We start from the raw sequence: 25,363 nt of genomic DNA, 5'->3' as shown, positions 1-25,363 counted from the left end.
AGGTACTACTTTATTAACTAAGGTAAAGGCTATTAGCTAAATATTATCAGCTTAGATGAAAAACTTTTAATTTCATTTTTTTGTATTTAACCATTTACTAAAGTCTATCTATGTATATTCTGAATTACTCTTAACCTCACTTACAGGTAAATTCAATGCATAGATTTTTAACTTAAAAAATGGAAGGAGACATGAATACATTTATTTTGCATGATTTAAAGCCTTATACATAGGAAATCTCTGACTAGCATAATGATTAAAAACATGGGCAACAGGGTTTGAAAGCTTGTATTCACTTTCTACCACTTAAAACTAATGTGACCTATTTAAGTGTCTACTGACAGATGAATGAATAAACAAGATATGGTATATGTACACATATACATATATACACTGGAACACTATTCAGTCAAAAAAGAATGAAATTCTGCCATCTCCAGCAATGTGGATGGACCAAGAGAACATCATGATTAGTGAAATAAGTCAGACAGACAAATACTATATCATCACTTATAAGTAGAATCTAAAAAATAAAACAATCTAGTGAATATAACAAAAAAGAAGTTCACAGATATAGAGAACAAACTAGTGGCTACAGTGGAGAGGATGTAAGGTAGGAGGGATAGGATAAGGGAAGGAGATAAGAGATATGAACTACTTTGTATAAGATAGATGGGCTATAAGGATGTATCGTATAGCATAGGAAAATATAGCCATTGCTTCATATTAATAATAACTTTTAATGGAGTATAATCTATAGAAATATTGAATCACTAAGTTGTACGCCTGAAAGTAATATAATGTTCTAAATCAACTATGCATGAGTGGGTACGAAGTCGCTTCAGTCGTGTCCAACTCTTTGAGACTCCATGGACTGTGACCCTCCTGGTTCCTCTGTCCATGGGATTCTCCAGACAAGGATGCTGGGGTGGCTGGCCATGCCCTCCTCCAGAGCATCTTCCTGACCCAGGAATCGGACTCGTGTCTCTTCTGTCTCCTGCATTGGCAGGTGGGTTCTTTACCACTGGGGCCACCTGAGAAGCCCATATAGATCAACTATACTTCAATTTTAAAAAAACCCAGTGTGACTTGTTAACGGCATCAATCACTCTGTGCCTCAGTATCTGCATATGTGAAATTTACATAGATTAATGATGATAATGTATGCAAAACACTTGACTCAGAGTAAATGCTCCCCACGTGTTAGCTCACACTGTTGTTTGGAGGGGAAACATCACATGCTTTAGTTGCTTCTGAAATGCTTGTGACCTGCTGTTTGATCTGATGTTGTAAAACATAACAGATACCCACAAAAGACCTGACTGTGACATTGCACTTACAAAAAGACTTTCACTGATTAAAAAAATACACGCTCAGATGGTCTGGAAGTGAATGAAGATCTCAGATTTCTTAAAACTAGTGTAATGGAGTTCTTAGATCATGACAATTTGGCACTCTTCTTAAATGTCTATATAGCCAGGTTTTTCTTTAAAAAAAAAAAAATCTAAGGATCTAGAATCATGTTTTAAATTTTTAAAAATAGTCCTCAAACTCAGCTCAGATCTTGACTTCATAACATTTTCATGAAATATTATTATTTTATTACAACACCAGAATTCTGTCTTAACCACAAAAAATTTAAACATAGGCACAACTGGGAATATTTAATGTGATTGTGTTCAGTTTCTCAGTCATTTCTGACTCTTTGCAACCCCATGGACTGTAGCCCACCATTATGTGCTTATAATTTTGTTGTGCAAAGTGTCAGGGAGATTTGGAATTAACAGAAAGTAACGGTCAAATTTACATAAATATATCATTTCTGAAAAATAAGCCATATGTGTATGCTTGGTTAACTTAAAGAGAACAAAAACTGTTAGGCTATCAAAATAGAGAGTAGTAAGGCAGTTGATAAACATATGTTCTCTCATATCACAATCCTACAATATTCAAACAAACATGCAACCTCAAATGAGACAATTCACAAAACAGGAAATAACAGAGCTGGGAATTGCGCTGGTCATCTCCTCAGCATAATTAAAGGATTACTATTACTGTCAGCCCCAACAATTTTTTGTAACACTTAATTGCTTGATGCCACAACTAGAGAATGGGCTTCCCAGGTGGCTCAGTGGTAAAGAATCCACCTGCCAATGCAGGAGATGTGGGCTCAGTCCCTGGGTTGGGAAGATCCCCTGGAGTAGGAAATGGCAATCCAGTCCAGTGTTCTTCACTGGGAAATCCCATGGACAGAGGAGCCTGGTGGGCTACAGCCTATAGGTCACAAAGAGTCAGATAGGACTGATCATGCACACTAAAGAATGCCTTCTGTGTCCAGGAGCATTTGTAGACACAGGTCCTCCACTGCTCCCAACAGACAGTGGCCCATGCAGCAATTTCAGTGCTGTGTTCTTAGCACTGTGCTATGTATACTGTGGGAGATGAAGAAGGCAATTAAGTACCATTCTTGTCTCCAAAGAACTTGTACTTTGATAGTAAAGGCAAAGCTTACGGACAGGCCAGATCATACATGATATAAGGTAGTACTTAAATTAAGTTTAGGCTGCAGTCATCCATTTACATAGATCAAGGTTGGAACATGAAATGACCTTCAGTGAACGTATTAGCTTTTAGCCTATGCAAAATCAGGAAGTAGGTAAAAGTTACCTTGGATAATTGTCCATGTTTCCTATGAACTTTCTTTCCATTGCTGGTGGAACAGATGTTTCCCTAGTCATCTGAAGGTTGGGGGAGTTGCCTGCTCTCTACTTTCCACATGATCTGATACAGGAAAACTCCCAACAGTGTGTTCCTGACTTTTGGTAGTGGAATCTACCACTACCTTTGTCTGGGATTTCAAATCCAAATGGCACCTGGAAGGAATATTACCTTCACCTCCCCCTTAACTCTCAATGGAGTGAGTAAAAGATAACTTGATATTCTATCTATAAAAGCCCACCCTCCCAGTGGGACATGATTGATCAATGCTAAGTGGTGTGCTTCTGAGTAGAAATTCCAGAAGGATGGTAGAAGGGGAAGAGGAAAGACTCTAAAGCAGGAGAATCACTTCTATTCATGTTTCACCAAATGATCTCATTATCCTACTTCCACAAAGTAGAATCAAGGAGTCACTTTTTTTTTGGTTACTTTTAAAAACTGAAATACATGTAAAGTGATTAGCGTCCAACAAATAAAAAAATGGAAAAAAATTGAAATACAGTTGACATATGATATTATGTGAGTTTTAGTTGCACTAAATAGTGATCTAACATTTACATACATTATGAAATGAACATCAGAACAACTCTAGGAACAATCTGTCCCCATACAAATTATTACAATATTATAGATATTCCTTATGCTGTATATTACATACACGTGACTTATTTATCATATAGCTGGAAATTTGTATCTCAGTTTCCTTGATCAATTTCACCCCTGCGCCTCCTCTCTGTATCTCATTTGTTCTCTGTATCTATGAGTCTGTTTCCATTTTGTTCTGTTTAATCTCTTCTAGATTCCACATATTGATATAAGTAAGATAATACAGTATTTGTCTTTCTCTGTGTGATTTATTTCACTTTAGCATAATATCCTCAGTATCCAACCATGATGCTACAAATGGAAAGATTTTATTTTTTATGCCTGAATAGTGTTTTATTGTATATACATACCACATATTCTTTATTCATTCATCTCTTGATGGACACTTAGGTTGCTTCCATATCTTGGCTGTTGTTGTCAAGAACTTCACAGTACATACACATTTTCAAATTAGTGTTTTTGTTTTCTTTGGATAAATACCCAGAAGAGGAATTGCTGGGTCTCCAGAAGTCATTCTTGATGCGCCTCTCTATCACCCTGACCTCCCAATTGAATTGGTTACCAAATTCTGTCAATCTTTTCTAAAAAGTGTCTTTTAGGAGTCCACCCACATTCTTTTCTTTTCTTCACTGCCTATATAGTAGCTGAACTTTTAAGTTTCCTTGTGAGATTGTAAGCTCCACGAAAGCACAGATCCTTTCTGATTTCCTCCCATCCTTGTATCTCTGCTTTTGTGGCGTAGTGTATCATTGACTCTTGAGTAACGTGGGAGTTAGGGGGTTACTAAGCAGTTGGAAGCTCATATATAACATATACATTTCTGCATACTCTGTTTCTCCATATCTGCAGGTTCAACCAACTGAGGTTCATGTAGTGCATATTTATTGAAAAGTATCTATGTAAAAGTAAATTCTATATTTCAAACTCAAGTTGTTCAAAGATCAATTGTAATTATTTAATACATATCTGATCAACAAATAAACATATTAAAGCTGCACTAGACTTTAAATCTTTGTGAGATTTGGAGAGAAATGAAAGAAAAAAATAATTACAGGAAAGAATAAACATAAGCCAAAGGATAAAAGACAGAATTAATATGGATTACTCATAGGTCAAAAATAAGATCAGCTAGAGCTGTGGGTATACTTTGGGAAGTTAATGGTAAATAACTTTCCATAGATAGCTTGGGGTCAGATGATAAAGGCAACAGATTTTATGCTTGTTGAGAGAAAAGTAGAGTTTATAAGCAGGATGGTGATAAATTGGAAGCAGAACTTAAGTATGTGCTAGTTGAAGCAAAACCCCAATATTAATTCAAATGTGATATGATGAGGACATAGATTTGGAAATCAGCAGTAGAGATTACAAAGAAAATTTGAGAGAGAGAGAGAGAGAGAAATACTTAAAGAAAATGTGCCAGGGTAAGTGAATGTGGGGTGTGGATATAACTTCCTTCATTACATATTTTAATGAGTCTCTCTAGACCTGTCTTTACTCTGCAAAGGAATTTCCCCTAGATTTGTTTAGTTTATAGTTATTTTCAATTATATCTATGCACTATAGAAAATAAAATATGGAAAAACTGCTTAAACTAGTATTTCAGTTCCAGCACTATTGACATTTTGGACTGCATAATTCTTTGTGGTAAGGGTTACCCTGCACATTGTGAGATGCTTAGTCACTTTCCTGTCCTCTACCCACTAGTTACCACTAGCATCAGCCTACCCAGTTGTGGCAACCAAAAACATCTGTAGACACTGCTAAGTGTCCTCTGGGGGTGGGGATAGAAGGGCATTTCCCCCACTGAAGAACCACTGCTCTAAAAATATAGAGTCCTGAAAACCACATAATATCATCTATACAAATATTTACTATAACAAGCACATTTTCATTCCAGTTCAGAAAATGACACCTTTATTAAGGAAAAATACATGTCATGTTAAATGCAAACATAACTTTAAAAGAGATTTTTATAATCTTCAAATGTACTTACATTGAGCTCTAAAACTATTCCAAGGCAATCAATCAGCAGTGACACAAGTGTGGCCACGGTAATGATAACCACAGTTACGATAATGTGGAAAACTGATGAAAGATTCCCACCAAAAAACACATTGGCAATTACCTGCCAAATATAAACAGATTATTTAGAGAGGGACTCTCAGAGCTGTGCAGGAGATTTAAAAGAGAATTTTATATTATAGTAGTTGGGACTATATAAAAGACAGTAAGGCAATCAATCAAATCTTAAGTCATATGAATGAATGTTGTATCTTTTCCAAACTATTTACACACAGACAAACACACACATCAATAACAAGTATTCTTTGTTGAACCGTTAAACAGGCAGTGGCTTACATTCCACACTCAGAACACGGCATACTACTGAGGGAACAAACACATTTCTGAAGTGTAAGAGAGACCTTGAGAAGTTACCTTATTCTTCTTCCTTGAGTCCAATAAGGTTACCATTAACACAAACTACAGATGCTATTTAGATTATCTGAAGGACCTCTAAGGAAAGAGTTAGCACAATATATTTTAATAATAATGCATGTTTAATATCCTTTACTAACAGGAAACTAACTTCATATAACCTAAATCCTATCTGGTACAAGTTAAGTCTATTTTATCTTGCTTTTCCTTAGCAAAAATGGAGAAGAGTTGATTACCATTTTCCACTGATACTCAGATTAGGAAATCACTCAACAGTTACCTATTTGTGTGTGTGCTAACTCTCTTTAGTCGTGTCCGACTCTTTGAAATCCCATGGACTGTAGCCCACCAGGCTCCTCTGTCCATGGGATTCCCCAGGCAAGAAAGCTGGAGTGGGTTGTCATGTCCTCCTCCAGAGGACCTTCCTGACCTGAGGATCAAACCTGTGTCTCTTACATCTCCTGCACTGGCATGCAGGTTCTTCACCACTATCACCACCTGGTAAGCCCAGTTATCTATTTAATACCTATTTAATGTGTCCTACACTGTATAATGCTAAGAGAAAATGTCTAGGAGATGATTCCTATTCTGAGGAATTAACATCCTAATTAGAGAGATTCAAACAATCCTATGAAACAAACAGTAATCAACTTTTGACAGGACAGAAAAAATCAAATACAATTTAGAACTAGACAGTGCCACCCAAGATGGATGGGTCATAGTGGAGAGGTCTGACAGAATGTGGTCCACTGGAGATGGGAATGGCAAACCACTTCAGTATTCTTGCCTTGAGAACCCCATGAACAGTATGAAAAGGCAAAAAGATAGGACACTGAAAGAGGAACTCCCCAGGTCAGTAGGTGCCCAATATGCTAATGGAGATCAGTGGAGAAATAACTCCAAAAAGAATGAAGGGTTGGAGCCAAAGCAAAAACAACACCCAGTTGTGGATGTGACTGGTGATAGAAGCAAGGTCCAAAGCTGTAAAGAGCAATATTGCATAGGATCCTGAAATGTTAGCTCCATGAATCATGGCAAATTGAAAGTGGTCAACAGGAGATGGCAAGAGTGAATGTCGACATTCTAGGAATCAGCGAACTAAAATGGACTGGAATGGGTGAATTTAATTCAGATGACCATTACATCTACTACTATGGGCAGGAATCCCTTAGAAGAAATGGAGTAGCCATCAGCGTCAACAAAATGCAGTATTTGGATGCAGTCTCAAAAACGATGGAAAGATCACTGTTCGTTTCCAAGGCAAACCATTCAATATCACGGTAATCCAAGCCTATGCCCTGACCAGAAATGCTGAAGAAGCTGAAGTTGAACGGTTCTATGAAGACCTACAAGACCTTTTAGAACTAATACCCCCAAAAGATGTCCTTTTCATTATAGGGGACTGGAATGCAAAAGTAGGAAGTCAAGAAACACCTGGATTAACAGGCAAATTTGGCCTTGTAGTACAGAATGAAGCAGGGCAAAGACTAATAGAGTTTTGCCAAGAAAATGCACTGGTCACAGCAAACACCCTCTTACAACAACACAAGAGAAGACTCTACACGTGGACATCACCAGATGGTCGACACAGAAATCAGATTGATTATATTCTGTGCAGCCAAAGATGGAGAAGCTCTATACAGTCAGCAAAAACAAGACCGGGAGCTGACTGGCTCAGATCATGAACTCCTTATTGCCAAATTCAGACTGAAATTGAAGAAAGTAGGGAAAACCAGTAGGGCATTCCAGTATGACCTAAATCAAATCCCTTATGATTATACAGTGGAAGTGAGAAATAGATTTAAGTGACTAGATCTGATAGACAGAGTGCCTGATGAACTATGGGTGGAGGTTCATGACATTGTACAGGAGATAGGGATCAAGACCATCCCCAAGTAAAAGAAATGCAAAAAAGCAAAATGGCTGTCTGAGGAGGCCTTACAAATAGTTGTGAAAAGAAGAGAAGTGAAAAGCAAAGGAGAAAAGGAAAGATATTCCCATTTGAATGTAGAGTTCCAAAGAATAGCAAGGAGAGATAAGAATGCTGGAGAGGGTGTGGAGAAAAGGGAACCCTCTTACACTGTTGGTGGGAATGAAAATTAGTACAGCCACTATGGAAAACAGTGTGGAGATTCCTTAAAAAGCTGGAAATAGATCTGCCATATGACCCAGCAATACCACTTCTAGGCATACACACTGAGGAAACCAGATCTGAAAGAGACACGTGCACCCCAATGTTCATCGCAGCACTGTTTATAATAGCCAGGTCATGGAAGCAACCTAGATGCCCATCAGCAGACGAATGGATGAGGAAGCTGTGGTACATATACACCATGGAATATTACTCAGCCATTAAAAAGAATTCATTTGAATCAGTTCTAATGAGATGGGTGAAACTGGAGCCCATCATACAGAGCGAAGTAAGCCAGAAAGATAAAGACCATTACAGTACACTAACACATATATATGGAATTTAGAAAGATGGTAACGATAACCTTATATGCAAAAAAAGAAAAAGAGACTCAGATGTATAGAACAGACTTGTGGACTCTGTGGGAGAAGGTGAGGGCGGGATGTTTCAAGAGAACAGCATCGAAACATGTATATCTAGGGTGAAACAGATCACCAGCCCAGGTTGGATGCATGAGACAAGTGCTCAGGCCTGGTGCACTGGGAAGACCCAGAGGGATCGGGTGGAGAGGGAGGTGGGAGGGGGGGGGGGGGACCGGGATGGGGAATACATGTAAATCCATGGCTAATTCATTTCAATGTATGACAAAAGCCACTGCAATGTTGTAAAGTAATTAGCCTCCAACTAATAAAAATAAATGGAAAAAAAAAATAAAGATAACAATTACACAATCAAAAAAAAAAAAAAAAAAGAAAGCCTTCCTCAGGGATCAATGTAAAGAAACAGAGGAAAACAATAGAATGGGAAAGACTAGAGCTCTCTTCAAGAAAATTAGAGATACAAAGGGAGCATTTCATGCAAAGATGGGTTCGATAAAGGACAGAAATGGTATGGACCTAACAGAAGCAGAAGATATTAAGAAGTGGCAAGAATACACAGAAGAACTGTACAAAAAAGATCTTCATGACCCAGATAAACATGATGGTATGATCACTCACCTAGAGCCAGATATACTGGAATGTGAATTCAAGTGGGCCTTAGGAAGCATCATTACGAACAAAGCTAGTGGAGGTGATGGAATTCCAGTTGAGCTATTTCAAATCTTGAAAGATGATGCTGTGAAAGTGCTACACTCAATATGGTGGCAAATTTGGAAAACTCAGCAGTGGCCACAGGACTGGAAAAGGTCAGTGTTCGTTCCAATCCCAAAGAAAGGCAATGCCAAAGCATGCTCAAACTACTGCATAATTGCACTCATCTCACACACTAGTAAAGTAATGCTCAAAATTCTCCAAGCCAGGCTTCAGCAATACGTGAAACATGAAATTCCAGATGTTCAAGCTGGTTTTAGAAAAGGCAGAGGAACCAGAGATCAAATTGCCAACATTTGCTGGATCACAGAGAAAGCAAGAGAGTTCCAGAAAAACATCTATTTCTGCTTTATTGACTATGCCAAAGCCTTTGACTGTGTGGATAACAATAAACTGTGGAAAATTCTGAAAGAGATGGGAATATCAGACCACCTGACCTGCCTCTTGAGAAACCTATATGCAGGTCAGGAAGCAACAGTTAGAACTGGACATGGAACAACACACTGGTTCCAAATAGGAAAAGGAGTATGTCAAGGCTGTCTATTGTCACCCTGCTTATTTAACTTGTATGCAGAGTACATCATGAGAAACCCTGGGCTGGAAGAAGCACAAGCTGGAATCAAGATTGCCAGGAGAAATGTCAATAACCTCAGATATGCAGATGACATCACCCTTATGGCAGAAAGTGAAGAAGAACTAAAAAGCCTCTTGATGAAAGTGAAAGAGGAGAGTGAAAAAGTTGGCTTAAAGCTCAACATTCAGAAAACTAAGATCATGGCATCTAGTCCCATCACTTCATGGCAAATAGATGAGGAAACAGTGGAAACAGTGGCTGACTATTTCTTTGGGCTCCAAAATCACTGCAGATGGTGATTGCAGCCATGAAATTAAAAGACGCTTACTCCTTGGAAGGAAAGTTATGAGCAACCTAGACAGCATATTAAAAAGCAGAGACATTACTTTGTCAGCAAAGGTCCATCTACTCAAGGCTATGGTTTTCCCAGTATTCATATATGGATGTGAGATTCAGACTATAAAGAAAGCTGAGCACTGAAGAATTGATGCTTTTGAACTGTGGTGTTGGAGAAGACTGTTGAGAGTCCCTTGGATTGCAAGGAGATCCAACCAGTCCATGCTGAAGGAGATCAGTCCTGGGTGTTCACTGGAAGGACTGATGTTGAAGCTGAAGAGCTGACTCATTTGAAAAGTCCCTGATGTTGGTAAAGACTGAGGGCAGGAGAAGGGGACAACAGAGGATGAGATAGTTAGATGGTATCACTGACTAATGGACATAAGTTTGGGTAAACTCCAGGAGTTGGTGATGGACAGGGGGGCCTGGCGTGCTGCAATTCATGGGGTTGCAGAGAGTTGGACATGACTGAGCATGTGAACGGAACTGAACTTAGCTATCTAGTTCTGTCTCCATGTGAGTAACTGGCTTTATTGTATTCCTGAAATGTCCTTGTCTTACTTTGGCTTGAGGAAGAGCTTGAAACACAGATGGGATTTAGAGCAGAATTATAGACCAAGGCAAGAGTGTGAAAAAGAGCAAAGAGAATAGGAAAGATACATATGGGGGACAAGGTGGAGACAGTCTAAACAGGGTGGTAACTGCAAAAGAACCACGAGAAAAGAGTTGGAAATGGTAGGACTGCATCAGATGCTGGGGACCTTAAGGAAGTCAATTCCCCAAGCTATAATAAGTAACATTTTTAGGTAAGTAACAGTGCCCCATTGAGTGGATACTGCCATAACTCTGCTAATAATTAAATGGGGATACTAATCACTGTGCTTCCCTGATAGCTCAGTTGGTAAAGAATCTGCCCGCAATGCAGGAGACCCTGGTTCGATTCCTAGGTTGGGATGATCTGCTGGAGAAGGGATAGGCTACCCACTTCAGTATGGTTGGACTTCCCTTGGGGCTCAGCTGGTAAAGAATCTGCCTGCAGTGCGGGAGACCTGGGTTCAATCTCTGGGTTGGGAAGATCCCCTGGAGAAGGAAAAGGCTACCCACTCCAGTATTCTGGCCTGGAAAATTCCATGGACTCTCTAGTCCATGGGGTCACAAAGAGCTGGACATGACTGAGTGACTTTCACTTTCACTAATCACTTTTACTCATTTTGGTTTTTGGTAATTGGTAATGTCCTTCCAAATATTATCTCATTTCAAGTGCATTCTTAATGATGAAGTTCACTCAGTGGGGCAAAGTAGTGCAGATATTTATTAGGGGTAGACTGGTTTTGTGGCATCCTTGGACATGGCCAGCTACTTTACCTGTGAGTAGAAATCACTTTGATTATATTAATGCCAATCGTATGTTTGTGTGTGTGTGTGTGTGTGTGTGTGTGTGTGTGTGCATGTGCAGAAAAGAGAGAAAGAAAAAGGAAGTGAATGGGTGAGGAATATACAAAGTTCCTCTGCCCACTGTCTGCTACCATGGCAGAGATCTTGATTTAGTTCTGTCTTCCTGTCAGGGCAGCTAGAAAGGAAACACAAGTCTCAAGTACTGAAGACAGAAGCTGTGCAGGTGGAGTGACTCAGAAGTCCACGAGCAGCTCACCAGAAACCACATGAGAATATACCATCTGTCACTGCTGATCTAGAGATCAGATGTGAACCTAAAGTACTGGGTGGAAACTAACATAAAACCATTTCCTGCATCCAACAATAGTTAGCTCTTTGATTCAAAATTATTAATCAAGTTCAATCTACTGTTCCCTGTATTCAAGGAGGTGAGCTGGTCTGTGGGTTATATATTTGTAAGTGAGGACAAATGCTAACTGTAAGGGACATACATAGTACTGACCATGTCTTCATTCCTTTTCCCTGTGCTGTTCCTTACCCAGAATCAGCATAAGGCAAGCACTGGTCTGCCTCTAGAAGCCTGCCCATTAGTGTATCTGAAGCTTTGCACGCATTTCACTGCACACATTAGATCCATTGACAGTGTACTGTGTAAACAGCCTCTAGGAATAGATCCTAAGACTAAGCCTTTTCAGTGTGATTCCTGAAAGAACCACTATGAAACAGGATCATGTTTTTCTGCTAGATGGTACAGTGGATTTTAGCTTACTGTATAAGGGATTCCTGATAAAGCCACATTATCCAACTTTCTGCAAAAGGAATAGTTCTCTTTTACTTAATCTTCCTCTATGAATCCAGGTAGATGATATAATATAACTTGGAGATGACTTTATAAGTGAAATATATCAATATATACAAATATAGATTAAAATTCATAATAAGCATATTTATAAATTTATGCATAAATACATGTTTGTTTTATATTTATATAAAAGATTTATAAACTTAGTAAATATATAAATAAAATTATCTCTAAAACTCATGGTTTAAAATAAATTTTAAGTTTTCATGAAAGATAAAATATTTTAGTCTTTTAAAAGATAATAGAATTGACCATATCTGTCCTATGGTGCTTTTAATACATGTTGACTTATAAAACATTTTAGCCAAAAGAGAATTTTGTAAAACATGTTTTAAACCTTAGTGCTTAATTTGTTTGTAAGAATGAGTAAAAGAAAATCTTGGTTTGACTCTATTAAAGGCTGACATTCATTTTGGAATGCAGTTGTATAAATATTTATATTTATGCTAATATAAACTAAACCACCAAACATGATTTTCAAAACCAACTTTTGAAAAAACATCTCGTAAACATTTGAATATGAATTATCTTTTAACTGATTAAAAGAAAATTTCATGAATTATATTTCTTGTCATGCACTTGGGAATTTGCAGAATCAAATGATTTATAAATTGTACTAAATTAATGTAGTAGAGAAATGGCTTAGCTAAAGTTTTGAAAAAGACTGTGCTTACCTCTCTAGTCACAAAGCATTCAATTGGGTACGTCAAAATGACAGTGACTCCATAACAAAACCTTCCAAATGTTACCAAGTCATCATTTCTGCAATAATTTTCAAACAAGTCTCCTAGAGAACAATATAAAATAGATTTACTTAATAGATACTGGATATTTGAGATAAATACCTAATAAATGAGATATTGTATATTTATTATATAAGTAAAGGTACATAAACATCCTTTAATTAATACAACAGACAGTTAAGTCTAAATATAAATTTTACATTCAAAAGCTACATAATTACTGCTGGGTATTAAAACTAGCACATGCTCCACTTGAACGAAAATTTATCACTAATGCTTTTTCTCTTAATCTCATTGTTTGTTTTCAGAAGATTAGCCTTAAATTTGTATCAAGGTCTGAAAAATACTTTTATCCATTGTCTTCTTATACCAGAATCAACTCCCTAAATTCTTGTGCACTGGTTTTATAAACTTGCTTCTGGTCTTTGTTCCTAGTAAGTAAGTGACTTCATTATTAAAAAAAAAAAAGTCTGTTAAAATAAACATATTTCCTTTTGAAATGTTATTCTTAGATCAAGGACAATTCTGAAAGGAACAGTAGACTAGTACATGTAAGGAGCTGAATTTCCTGTATATCACTCTATAGAGTTTAATCACAAACTCAGGGCTACAGCTAGGAATTCCAAACACACACTATCTTTCATGGTATCTGATGAGCCCAAGTATAAATGTGCTGACTGAAAATGGTGAAAATATGGTTAGTTCCCAGGCAAAGTATTATATTTAATTAGTTCCAAACTAAATGGTGGACCACATATACCTTGGAACCAATTCTTATTTAGAGACTATTTTCTTGGACACATGTGAAGAAATACAGGATCTAATGAGAGCACAGATCATGTCAACGAAAAGTTTCCCAATATAGAAACAAATATTTGGGGTTGTTTATTTCCTAAATAAAATACTTACATTTTAAAACATTTGTCACAGTTTTCATTCAAACTGAATAGAAAATCAGATAAAAGTCACACACTGCCACACTGTTTATATCTTTAAAAAATTAATAATAATCCTCTGTTTGGTTCTTTTTCATTAAAAGATTGAATGACTTGCTTCTTCCCCAAGACTTCTTTAAGTCTTATTTTCCCCGCCTTCCTTTTAACTGGAGTAAACGTACATTAATTTCTAGTGTCCCTTTTGGGCAGAAGGAGATTAAATCACAAAGCAAGAGTGGCAGTCGTGGTTAGTTCAAGGTTGACAGAAAAGATTCCAACACTCTAGGAAAAAGGACTCAAGCTCCCGGTTCTCTAACTTCCACTAAACTACGGGCCCTGCATCTTTTCAAAAGTCACTGGAAAACTGAAGAACAATGTAGTGTTCTCAAGGCCCCACAAGCTGGAGTTTGTGTAATGAGAGAGAAAAGAAGCCTGCAGTGTGCACAAACCAGACTGGATTTGCCTAAGGCAAAATGGCCTAAAGAGACAACGTCAGCTTATTCTAGCTTGACTGTAAGTGTATTTTAGGGAATTATAGCTAGAAAAGGGAAAAAAAAAAAAAAAAAGACCAAAATCAACCTGTCAGCTTTGTTATGTAAAGACTTAATTATATCTGAACAACTACTACTGATAAAAACACCAGGAAGGTGTGACTAAGAGAAAGGGTTTATGTCTTAGAGAAAAGGCATTTTGAAGCCAAGATTCTGTGGAGATTGGAGCCTAAAGGCCATTTGTCTTTCAAACTGTGCAGCTTTAGTGATATATGGCAATGTTTTGAAACAATTTTTATCAAGACTTTCAAGGTCACTTCGTTATTATACTGTAATGGCACACACAGGTATTATATTTTTGATAGCATTGGGATTATGGTATTAATCACTCTTTTTTGAAGTCATCTTTCTTTGTTTCTTGAGAAATCTCTCCTTATAATCATAGTCACCTGTAACCTAAATTTGGAACAATGCACCATTCACCCAAGAGTACCTCAAAGGCATCTGAAAAGTAAGCCAAGAAGAACTAAAGGCTGAGACAGCTATTAGTGGGTTATATGTGGCCAAAATGGGGTAGACAGTAAGACGGAATGAAAAGAAAATGGGCCTGAGAGTCAGGAGCCGTGTTTTCCACTTTGTCACCAGCCAGCTTGGGCAAGTTACTCTGCCTATTTGTGTTCTAAGCAGGGGGTAAAACTAGTTATTCCACTTACCTTCCTAGGGTTGTCTGAAGGTCAAATGCAATAATAGACCTGCAAAAGCCATGGAATGCATGAATCACGGCATTTAGCTGGCTGCCAGACTACCCTAACTAGCACACTACATAGATGAGTGAATGTAAGAGTCACGGACTCAGAAGAGATGACCACTCAGTTGTTGGATGAACAGAAGAAAAGAAGTGAATTCAGTGCCCTGGGGTGAGAATGGAGGTAGGAGGAAATGGGCTGGTTTTGTGGGAAAGGTGGTATTTTGCACTTTTAAAGGAAGAGTAGAACAACTAAGTAGAAATGTCCTAGGTTATTGGATGAACAGAAGAAAAGAAGGAGATAGGAGATAGGATTTGAAAGCAAAGTGGAAGCACTCAGAGGAAAAAAAAAATACATGAATGGAGTGAATGATGATATGGTTGGGCTCTTTTCTCTAGAGGGAGTCCTCAGAACTGTTAAGTAATTGAGAGAGGTCCATGAGAATCAGGACCAAGAAGATTGTTAGCCTTGATGAGTTGAGAGGATATTGTTGTCTTTGAAAGTAAAACTGCAGTGGACTAGTAGAGAGGAAAGCCAGAATTCATGTGCTTTGAAGTGAAACCATCAAAGGAGGGAGAATGGACTACAGAAAAAGCTTAGCAGTTTAAAAATGAGAAAATTAGGAAAGGAAGGCAGGTAGAGGAGAGAATGTGTTCTACTTTGAAGTAGAGCATTGGGTATAATAAATGAGAAGTGATAGCACCACTGCATACAAACACTAAAATATGTTAAGATAGAATTTCTCTTTTTACCTTGGGTGTAGCCAGTAAATGTCAAGTATCCACACGTAGCAAAGAGAATACTGATAAATACAGAAATCAAGGTGGACACATGGATGATGTGAGACCACTTAGCTACTGTAGGTTCTTCCAAAGAACCATAAACTAAGAAGCAGTTATGGTGGCAAATAAATGCTGCAATACAAGGGGGGAAAAAGCATTATTAAAGCAAATCACATAGTTCTTTTCCCTCGGAAAATTCAGAGACATATGCTACTTTGAAATACTAATGAATTGAAGTTCAAATACACTAATTTACTAGAAATGCCAGAAATAATCTTTCTAACAGCTGTAGGAATGAGAAATTTCATTTGTATTAGGCTCATGTGATCTTTTCATGTCACTCTGGATATAAACCAGGCCTATCCAACTTTCTCTCCCATTTCCTAGTGGCCTTTCCAATCTTAAAGGAAATCTAAACAACACCATATTTTCAGCCCAGGGCTTCCTTTCCCATCTGGGATAAAACAGAGTCACTCTAGACGCCTGGCCAATTCACAATACTTTGTATGCAAGGAAGAAGTCTGTTAACACTTGCTAGATTTTCAAGTTAAGAAACAAGAAGACTTTAATGAGTTTTCTGCATGAGGAAAAGACTTGTTAAAATTGAAGCAAATTTTAGTGATGAGTGAGAATGGTTTGCGCCTAATTTTATGCTGGCACAAACTGGATCATATGCTGCTAATAGGAAGTCTAAAACTTAAGACATCTGCTTTCCAGACACAAATAGGAGGCAGAGCACTTTTCCATGGTACAGAAGACCCCACATTGAGAAAGGACCGTAGAAACCATATACTCACCAAATGACATCACACCAACAGCCTGAATGGCATTGGGCTTTGCAAATATCCAAGCATCTTCTGTTTTTGGTCTACAAGAGAATCGGTTAATTTGAAGAATGATTAAACAAACACAGGCATAAGCATACAAGAAAACAAGAAATGATGTCACGCTATAAGCTGAACATCTTCAAGTCAGAAATTTATAAGGAGTCCTCATTCATCTTTTTGAATTGTAAATACATTCCCCAGGAATATTGATGTAATCTGTTAACCTTGCTCCTTGAACATGTACACCAAATATACTTAGAAAGAATCCAGTTTCACATATTTAAAATAGATTACTTAATACTGTCACTGTGTTTGTCAATTTAATAAGAAACATTTGTTATGCACATTTGAGATACTCAATGAGGAAGATAACAATAATAAAGCAAAATTCTTCCTCGATTAACCAATGCTGCCCTTCATTTCCTTCTAACTCATTCTTCCAGGCTCATCCTACCCAAAGGAAACTCACAGCTGGCACTACACTTTATCGAGAAAGGTGGACTGAACTAATATTCATTGAAAAGGTCCTTAACGATGTTCCAGGAGCCATCCTATGCTATCTCAATCTTCACAGCAACACTGAAGTATTCTTATCACCATTTAAAGCATTAGGAAAGTCAAGCTTTGGATGATGACACATCTGGTCAAGCTTCCACAGTCAGTAAAGAAGCTGAGTTTTGTCTCCTTGGTCTGTCCATCTCTTCTTTACTGAACTGTCAGTCACCTCCAATTCCCGCCTGTGTATACACTTCTCAAAGAGGTTTTAGAAATATATGCACTTGCAACTGCCTGAATAACCCTCTTTCCTGGTGTCATTAAAGTATCTGCCAACCTGTCTACAGTCACAGATTGGTCTCCTTGATGAACAGTGAAGAACACAGGCTCCAGTCTGGGTTGATCTTCTGGCCCTATGCACTTATTAGTGATCTTAGACAAATACTTTCTGTGCTTCAGTTTTCGTGGTTTTTTTTTTTAATTTAGTTACAAATGTATTAATTTGCCTGTGTCAGCGCTTAGTTGCAGCACGCGGGGTCTTTCGTTTGCGGTGCGCCGACTCTTTGCTGGGGTACCTGAGCTCAATGCTCACCGACTCTTTGCTGGGGTACCTGAGCTCAATGCTCACCAACTCTTTGCTGGGGTACCTGAGCTCAATGCTTGTGGAGCTTGGGCTCAGCCACTCTGCAGCATGTGGGAGCTTAGCTCCTGGACCAGGGATCAAACCCACGTCCTCTGCATTGCAAGGTGGATTCTTAACCACTGGACCACCAGGGAAGTCCTTGTGCTTCAATTTTGACATCTATAAAATGTGGATAATAATAATAATGCCTAATTCACTGAGTTATTATATAAATTAAATGAGAAAATATGTAAAATCTGGGAGAGAAACTAGCATATGGTAAGTATTCCATAAATGGTTAATAGTATTATCAGCTTATGTCTGAACATTATTATTATACAGTGTCATTTAATAGAAGGTAGCAAAGGTCCAAAAGTATGGCCAGCTTCCCTGAAAAGGAAAGCCTTGAGTGAGACCCCCAAAATGCATAAAGACGGAAGAGGAGGACAGGAAAGAAGGATCCTAGAAAGTAGAAAGGCACCAGGTGTAAAACCATCAATTTCATAAGTCTGTGATTCATTCTCAATGCAGACACAAAAAATGTCTCATTTGTTTGGTCAGAGTTAGTGTGATTTATGCATTATGTCACTGCTTTGCATATTTGGAATGAGCAGTTACAAACTCAAAAGAACGACGTAGCATACAAGTGAGGCCTCCTGCTGTTACGAGACTTGCTGAGTCTCAGAGATTTTTGAGTGGGAGCTGCTGCCACCTGCTGCCTCCACTGATCTGACTGCACTGAACATTATGCATAGCAGCATACCTGTCAAATTTCCACGTTAATGTGGGAAAATATAAACTTGGCCCATAGTCCCTAAAAAAATATTTTTTCGAAAAGGCAGCATTAATAACTGTAGAAGCTTGAAGATTTTTAACTTTCTAATATTTTAAATGATCTACTTCTCCTGTTAGGGTTTTTGCATGTTAGTGATATTAATTTTTCCTTTCAGTACAGATTGTGGTGGTACCCTATTTTTTGACTCTTATATGAGTAATAAAAAGTACGAGTTTTATTTTTCTTCATTCATTTAAGTTTAAAACACTTTTCCTAGTCCATATGGTTCCTTGAAATTCCTAGATAAGATGCAGAAATAGTAACTACAATAATTTTGGATTCTCTGTGTTCATCTTAACGATGCTGATTTCATAAGAGGAAAAAATACCCAAAACATGCTACATATAGGGAAAAACATGTCCAAATCTAGAAAGAGAAGGAGACACTGAATATGGTTTTCCAATCTTTTATAAATTAGCCTGGGATTGAGTTCCAGAAAAATGTGTGTGTTAGTTGCTCAGTCATGTCTGACTCTGACTCTTGGTGACCCCATGGACTGTAGCCCACCAGGCTTCTCTGTCCATAGGACTCTTCAGGCAAGAACACTGGAGTGGAATGCCATCCCCTTCTCCAGAGGATCTTCCTGACAGAGATATTGAACCCTGGTCTCCTGCACTGCAGGCAGATTCTTTACCGTTTGAGCCATGGGAAGGCCAGAAAAATATTTCCACACAAAAAAAAAGTTTCTTGATATATTTTGTGATATCTTCATACCCACTGTAGCTAAGAATGTAAGGCATAGATGGCTCTGATTTTAGATGCTGAAAATGGAAGATGAAATATTAACAAATGCAATCAAGCAATGTATAAGAGAAAGAACTATGTCTAAGAGGAGTTTTTCCAATAAGTGCAAGAGTAGTTCAGTAATAGAAAAATCTATTAGTATAATTCATCACATTAACAGATTAAAGGAGAATAAAAAGCTTATGACTGACCATTTCAAAACATGTAGAAAAGCCCACAATCTAGTATTTATTCTGACAAGAATATCAAGCAAGCTATTATTAAAACAGAACTTTCTTGACCTAATAAAGAATGTATACCAAAGCCCATAGCAAATAACATATTTAAAAGTGAAAATTTAGAAATATTACAATTAAAGGCAGGCACTAGATGATGTTCACTATCACTGCTTCCAGAATATACTACTGGATTTCCTAGCTTATGCAATAAAATAACACATAGTGATAAGATATGTAATCACTGGAAAGTGATTTGGACACAACATAATTACGCACACAGAAAATTCAGGGGAATCTACTGACAAGCAATTGGGATTAATAAAAACATTCAGCAATTTCATTGGACACAAGCTCGATACACGAAAATCAATAGTATTGATGTACACAAATAAAAACATTTTTTAAGTGGCAATGATAAAAAACTAAAAAATATGCATGATATTAATAGTATGATATAATTTTATTGAAAGACAAACAAATGGAGAGATATACCATATTTATGAATGGGAAGACTCAACTGACATCATGTAATGTCAATTCCCTCCAAACTAATATTTAATTTCAAAGAATAAAACATAATATTGATGGAACAGAGCTTGTTTTAAATCTATAATAGCAAAAACCATAAAGATAAAAATTGATAAACCTGGTTAAATTAATAGAAGATAAATATAAAATGTATAGGGGCTTCCTAGGTGGTGCTAGTGGAAGAATCTGCCTGCCAATGCAGGAGTTGCAAGAGATGTGGGTTTGATCCCTGGGTCAGGAAGATTCCCTGGAGAAGGAAACGGCAATCTGCTCCAGTATTCTTGCTTGAAAAATCCCATGGACAGAGCAGTCTGACAGGCTACAGTTCATGAGCCCCACAGAGAGTTAGATACAACTGCAGGACTGAGCACACATCCAGAACATGCATAAAATGTATAGTAAAATAACCCATATTCAAAGTTAAAAAGTAAAGAAAAACTAAAAACTGAGAGATGGAATTTGTCTTGCATATAGCCAACAAAGTGTTATTATCCAGTGTACATTAAATGCTCCTGCATAACATAAGGAAAAATGTTCCAATGAACAACAGACAACTGTTAATTGATAGAAAAGGAATTGAGAATGGCAACAAATATGCTCTATGTTGCTCACCCTCCTTAATTATTAGAGAAACTCAAATGAAATACACTTTCAAAAAAATCATTTTATACCTAGTTCAATAATAACAATGTTAAGAAATTGCTAGGAAAGAACAAGATACAATTATTACGGAAGGAACCAAAAACTGTAAACACTATGGAGATGAACTTGGCAATAACCAGTAGAGTTGAAGGCAATCAAAGCTTATAAGCAGACAATTTAAATTCCTAAAGCATCAGATTATGTGCTATAGAGTAATTAAAAAGAGTCACCTAGCGCTAATTTTATCAAAATGGAAATATTGTGTTGGCCAAAAAGTTCACTCGGATATTTCTGTAAGATCTAATGGAAAAACCTGAACAAATGTTTTGGCCAGCCTAATATACTGAATACAATATTGAGGAGAAAATAGTGATTATGCTAGAGAATGTACATTTTTCTTTTACCATCATGATTATTTATGTATATTTTACAAACATTCTAATCAAAAAGTAAATACTATTGCCAATACAGAAATGCATAGCATAAGTACAAAGGCATGAACAGGAATGATTCAAACCAACTTAAGAATAATAGTTATGTCTGGGAAAAGAGAAATGAATCCAACTTAAGGATTATGGTTAACCTCTGGGGAAAGAGAAATAAACTGACTTTTAAATATGATAGTTCATTGCTGCTAAAGACTGGAACCAAATATAGAAAACTGTTTCAAAAAGATCTAGCCCAATTTACTGCTTTCTGAACTTTATATAACTATACAATATTTTCTAATGAAAGCTTTTTGAATTTGAACCTTGTTTTTAACCTTAAATTTCCACATTCTATGACTGAAATTATGTTCCTCCTACTGGAAATTCATTCAATTCATTCAATTGTCAACAAATATTAATTTGCTGAACACTACTATTGTGGCAATCACTGTTATGACCACTGGAAATGCTGCAGGGAAAAAGACAAAGAGGTCAAATACTTTTTAATTCTGTATGATAATCTAGAATAGCATCATACAATGCGTGTGGGAGAGGAAGAAAATTTCCTCCACTCTTCTAGGTTCTTCTGGCTGCTCTAAGAATTAAATTGACAGGAGATAGACTAACAGGAGAAAATGAAGCAAAAGATTAATGACAGCTATACAAAGGAGAGACCCAGGGGAAACTGCCCAAATGGCCAAAAACCTTACCTTAAACACCATCTTCAGTTAAAGATAAAAGAGGATGCTGGGGGCAGTGGTTTGGGACTTCAAAAGTGAGGAAGGCAATTCACATGGAGATGGAGAAGTAAATGTTTGGTAAACAAATGTTTGCTGGGCCTTGAGGAGACACAGCACACACAGTGGACTCTGATCTCTAGCCCCTGCCCAGTTTCTCCTCCACACCTAGTACATACTCTTTGCTGGTATCTCTGGGGATAGCTCTATTTCAGGAATGTCCCTCTGTCTAAATTCTCTTAAGCAGTGAGGAAGAAGGTCAAAGGTACTTCCTGAGTCTTCCAGGTCTTGACTGTTTTCAGCCTGAAATGATCCGCTGGCCAAAGAAACATATTTTGGGGTGGCAAATTTTGCTCCCTCACAATTGCCTTCTATGCTGATGGAAATGTTCTATATCTGTGCTGTCCAACATGGTGACCACTAGACACAAGTGGCTGCTGAGCATTTAAAATTATGGCTAGGGCAAATTAATTTTTAATTTTATTTAATTTTATCTAAATAGTCACATGTAAAGGAAGATAAATTAGGAGTTTGGGATTAACATATACACCTTTATACATAAAATAGTAAAAAACAAGGACCCACTGTATAGCACAGGGAAATCTACTCAGTATCTTATAATAACCTACCATGGAAAAGAGTCTTAAAGAGAATACACACACACACACACGCACACACACACACACATATACACACACACACAGACATTTATAAGTAAAACTGAATCACTTGTCTGTACACCTGCATCTAACACAACACTGTAAATTATTTATATTTCAATAAAATATTGTAAAATAAAAAAATAGTCACATGTGGCTGTTTGCTACTGTGACTAAACAGTAGATCTAAATGGAGTTCTATAGGTATTTTCTGTTGCAGAAAACATAATTACCTTCTAATGGTCTAAAAGAGTTAAAGAAATTACTTCAAGAGGGGTCATTTTTCTTGTATTGTAGCTTACGTCATAAGTTTCAGCCACTGGAACTTTCTGAGAGGCAAGTAGAAGAATGGAGGAGATGAATGTAACAATAAACGAGAATATTTTGTTAACTTATAAAGAACCACGGCTACTAAAAAAGTTGAAAAAAAGAACAAAAAAGCAAAAAATTACTGAGAAACAAAAATTGTCATTATGAATAGGGATAGAGGGAAAACACAGTACATAGTAGTCATATTGAAATATTATTAAGTGTGAATCAAGTGAAGACAATCTGTTTTTACAAAGTGATTAAGTTATAGGATGAGCACTTCCCTTTTTTAATTTTAAAGAATAATTCACAATAAGTTACCTGTAAAGTAGAAACGGTTTTCAAACGATTTTTCAAAATGAAATTAACATTAACTAACATACAACTCTTCAGGAGTATTTCTTTTGCACAAAGAGAGGATTATTTTCTTCTGAAGAATCCTCCAGATAGAACTGCTCTCTGATTTCTTTTTGGTTTAGATTCTTCTGTTGGTGCCATAAAGGTTCATTTCCTTCAGAGCTGAAACCAACCACATTTACTGCTGTATTTCTAGAGTCTGCAATGGAAGCCAACAGCTTTGAAATTAGTCCACTGACATCAACAGTGTCTTTTCAGCAAGTGTCAGTGTTACCTAATGATGAATAAACCAGCTTTTAATCCCCATTTGGATCCTGCCTGCTTCTTTCATTTAATGTGATTCCTGCTGGCTATAGATAAAACTGTGGTTAATACTATCAATAAGGGAAAACTAGAACAATAGTGAACTTAATTCCCACCGTGAAAGAACTTTCTCCCGACTAAGAAAAAACATAATTACAGCAAGCTGAAATGGAAAAAAAAATAATGAGCTTTGGGGTCAGACAGACTTGGATTTAAAATTTACCTTTATGATATGCTAGCAGGCTGACTCTCAGCAGATTACTTAATGACACTGGTTTCAGTTTTCTCTGCTGTAGAACAGAGACAGTATTAATTCTATTTTATATATCTGACTTCTCTAGTGGTCCAGTGGTTAAGAATTCACCTTCCAATGCAGGGGACTTGGGTTTAATCCCTGGTTGGGGACCTAAGATTCCACATGCCGCAGGGCAACTAAGCCCGTGCCCCACAACTAAGACCTCATGCAGCCCACTAAATAAGTATTTTTTAAAAGGGCTATGAGAAATGGAAAAAATAAATAAATAAATAAAAGGGCTATGAGAAAATGAATAAAAGTGCGGTATCTAGTGGACAACCAGGGTTAGATGGGGCTCCTTCCGCTCTTTTTCCCTTTCTTCATGTTGCCATTAAAGTAATAAGACATATCTTAGTCTGGGTGTAAGGACCTGCAAGTACATGAAATGCAATGTCTACCATGATATTCATACTCTTGTAGAAAATGAAAGGACTATGAGAAAGGCAAGTGATTCTTATTTTAAATAAGTGAATGATTAATCTTGATAACAGATGATATATCTGTAACTGGTTTTGATAATGATGAAAAAGATGAAAGGTTCATTTATGCTTTGGATAGTCACAGTAAATATTCAGTTTTCTCTCCCACCCACCATACCCCAAACAATGTTCTGCATAACCGGGCCTGCCATATTAGTGCAACTTCCAGTTGCAGAAGGCCACTCAAGTTCAGGGTCCTCGGAGTTGCTCACCTCATTCCAGGGTTTATACCTGAGTTCCAGGGTCAGTTTCCCAAGCTAAGCTGGGGAACTGCTCTGTAGTGATATAAATTTTGCTACAGTGGTGTGACTACCACCAGTGGAAGATAATTAAACATTTGAATAAAAGAGGGCACTCATTGAACCTTAAGATATTTGACATCGAAAATGGATAGAGAGGCGAATTGCCTGATTATTTAATCACCACTTGGATAACATCTTAGACTTATCACTTGAGAGGGAAAAAAGTATAACATTAACTTTAAAAATTTTAAGATTCTATCTATATATCTGCACACATAAATTAAGGGTTATTCCTATTTTTTTGTTATACAATTTTCTGATTATAGAAAGCATTCTATTCTGTCCATGTTGCAAAAGTAAAATGTTTTTCTTTTGTATTTCACCATGGGGAAACACTATGAAAGAATATTTATGCATTTCATCATCAGCATCATTAAATATATAAATAAGTACAGGGACATTTAAGTTCATTTCTTGAACTCTTAGCCCTACGTTTTCATAGAGAGATAGAAGCTATCTTATCTTGTTACATTAAGAAACTGAAAGTTTCACTTTCAGGAATTATTTGAAGGACCTATGTTTTATTTCAGTAAGGTGATATGGCCTTGCACATATTATAAAATCTTCAGGTGTGTGTGTGTGTGTGTGTGTGTGTGTGTGTGTGTGTGTTGAACAGTCTTTGGAAGCAATGGAAAATTAATCTTTACCAAATTGAAGATGCAGTACCTTCACTGAATGCACAAATAACAGGCAGAGGTAATTGATTCCCAGTTTTGCAGGGTGGCGGGGGGTGGCTA

The 25,363-nt window shown here is 37.1% G+C and overlaps 1 protein-coding gene across 2 annotated transcripts in view; it reads right to left on the bottom strand.

Moving 5' to 3' along the window:
• Positions 1-25,363, bottom strand: part of SLC38A11 (solute carrier family 38 member 11) — a 57,248-nt gene that overhangs the window by 6,081 nt on the left and 25,804 nt on the right. The window contains exons 8-11 of one of the 2 annotated variants that reach the window (XM_070475831.1): positions 16,644-16,714; positions 15,817-15,978; positions 12,824-12,936; positions 5,318-5,449 (exon numbers count right to left, since the gene is read on the bottom strand). In XM_070475831.1, the coding sequence (XP_070331932.1) occupies positions 5,318-5,449; positions 12,824-12,936; positions 15,817-15,978; positions 16,644-16,714 (478 nt within the window). The remainder of the gene's footprint in view (positions 1-5,317; positions 5,450-12,823; positions 12,937-15,816; positions 15,979-16,643; positions 16,715-25,363) is intronic. The other variant, XM_070475832.1, reaches the window with a different exon arrangement.

The sequence above is a fragment of the Odocoileus virginianus genome, chromosome 13 (assembly GCF_023699985.2).
Source record: "Odocoileus virginianus isolate 20LAN1187 ecotype Illinois chromosome 13, Ovbor_1.2, whole genome shotgun sequence".
Lineage (NCBI taxonomy): Eukaryota > Metazoa > Chordata > Mammalia > Artiodactyla > Cervidae > Odocoileus > Odocoileus virginianus.
Note: the sequence above shows the minus strand (reverse complement) of the source record. Positions and strands in the feature narration are given on the sequence as shown.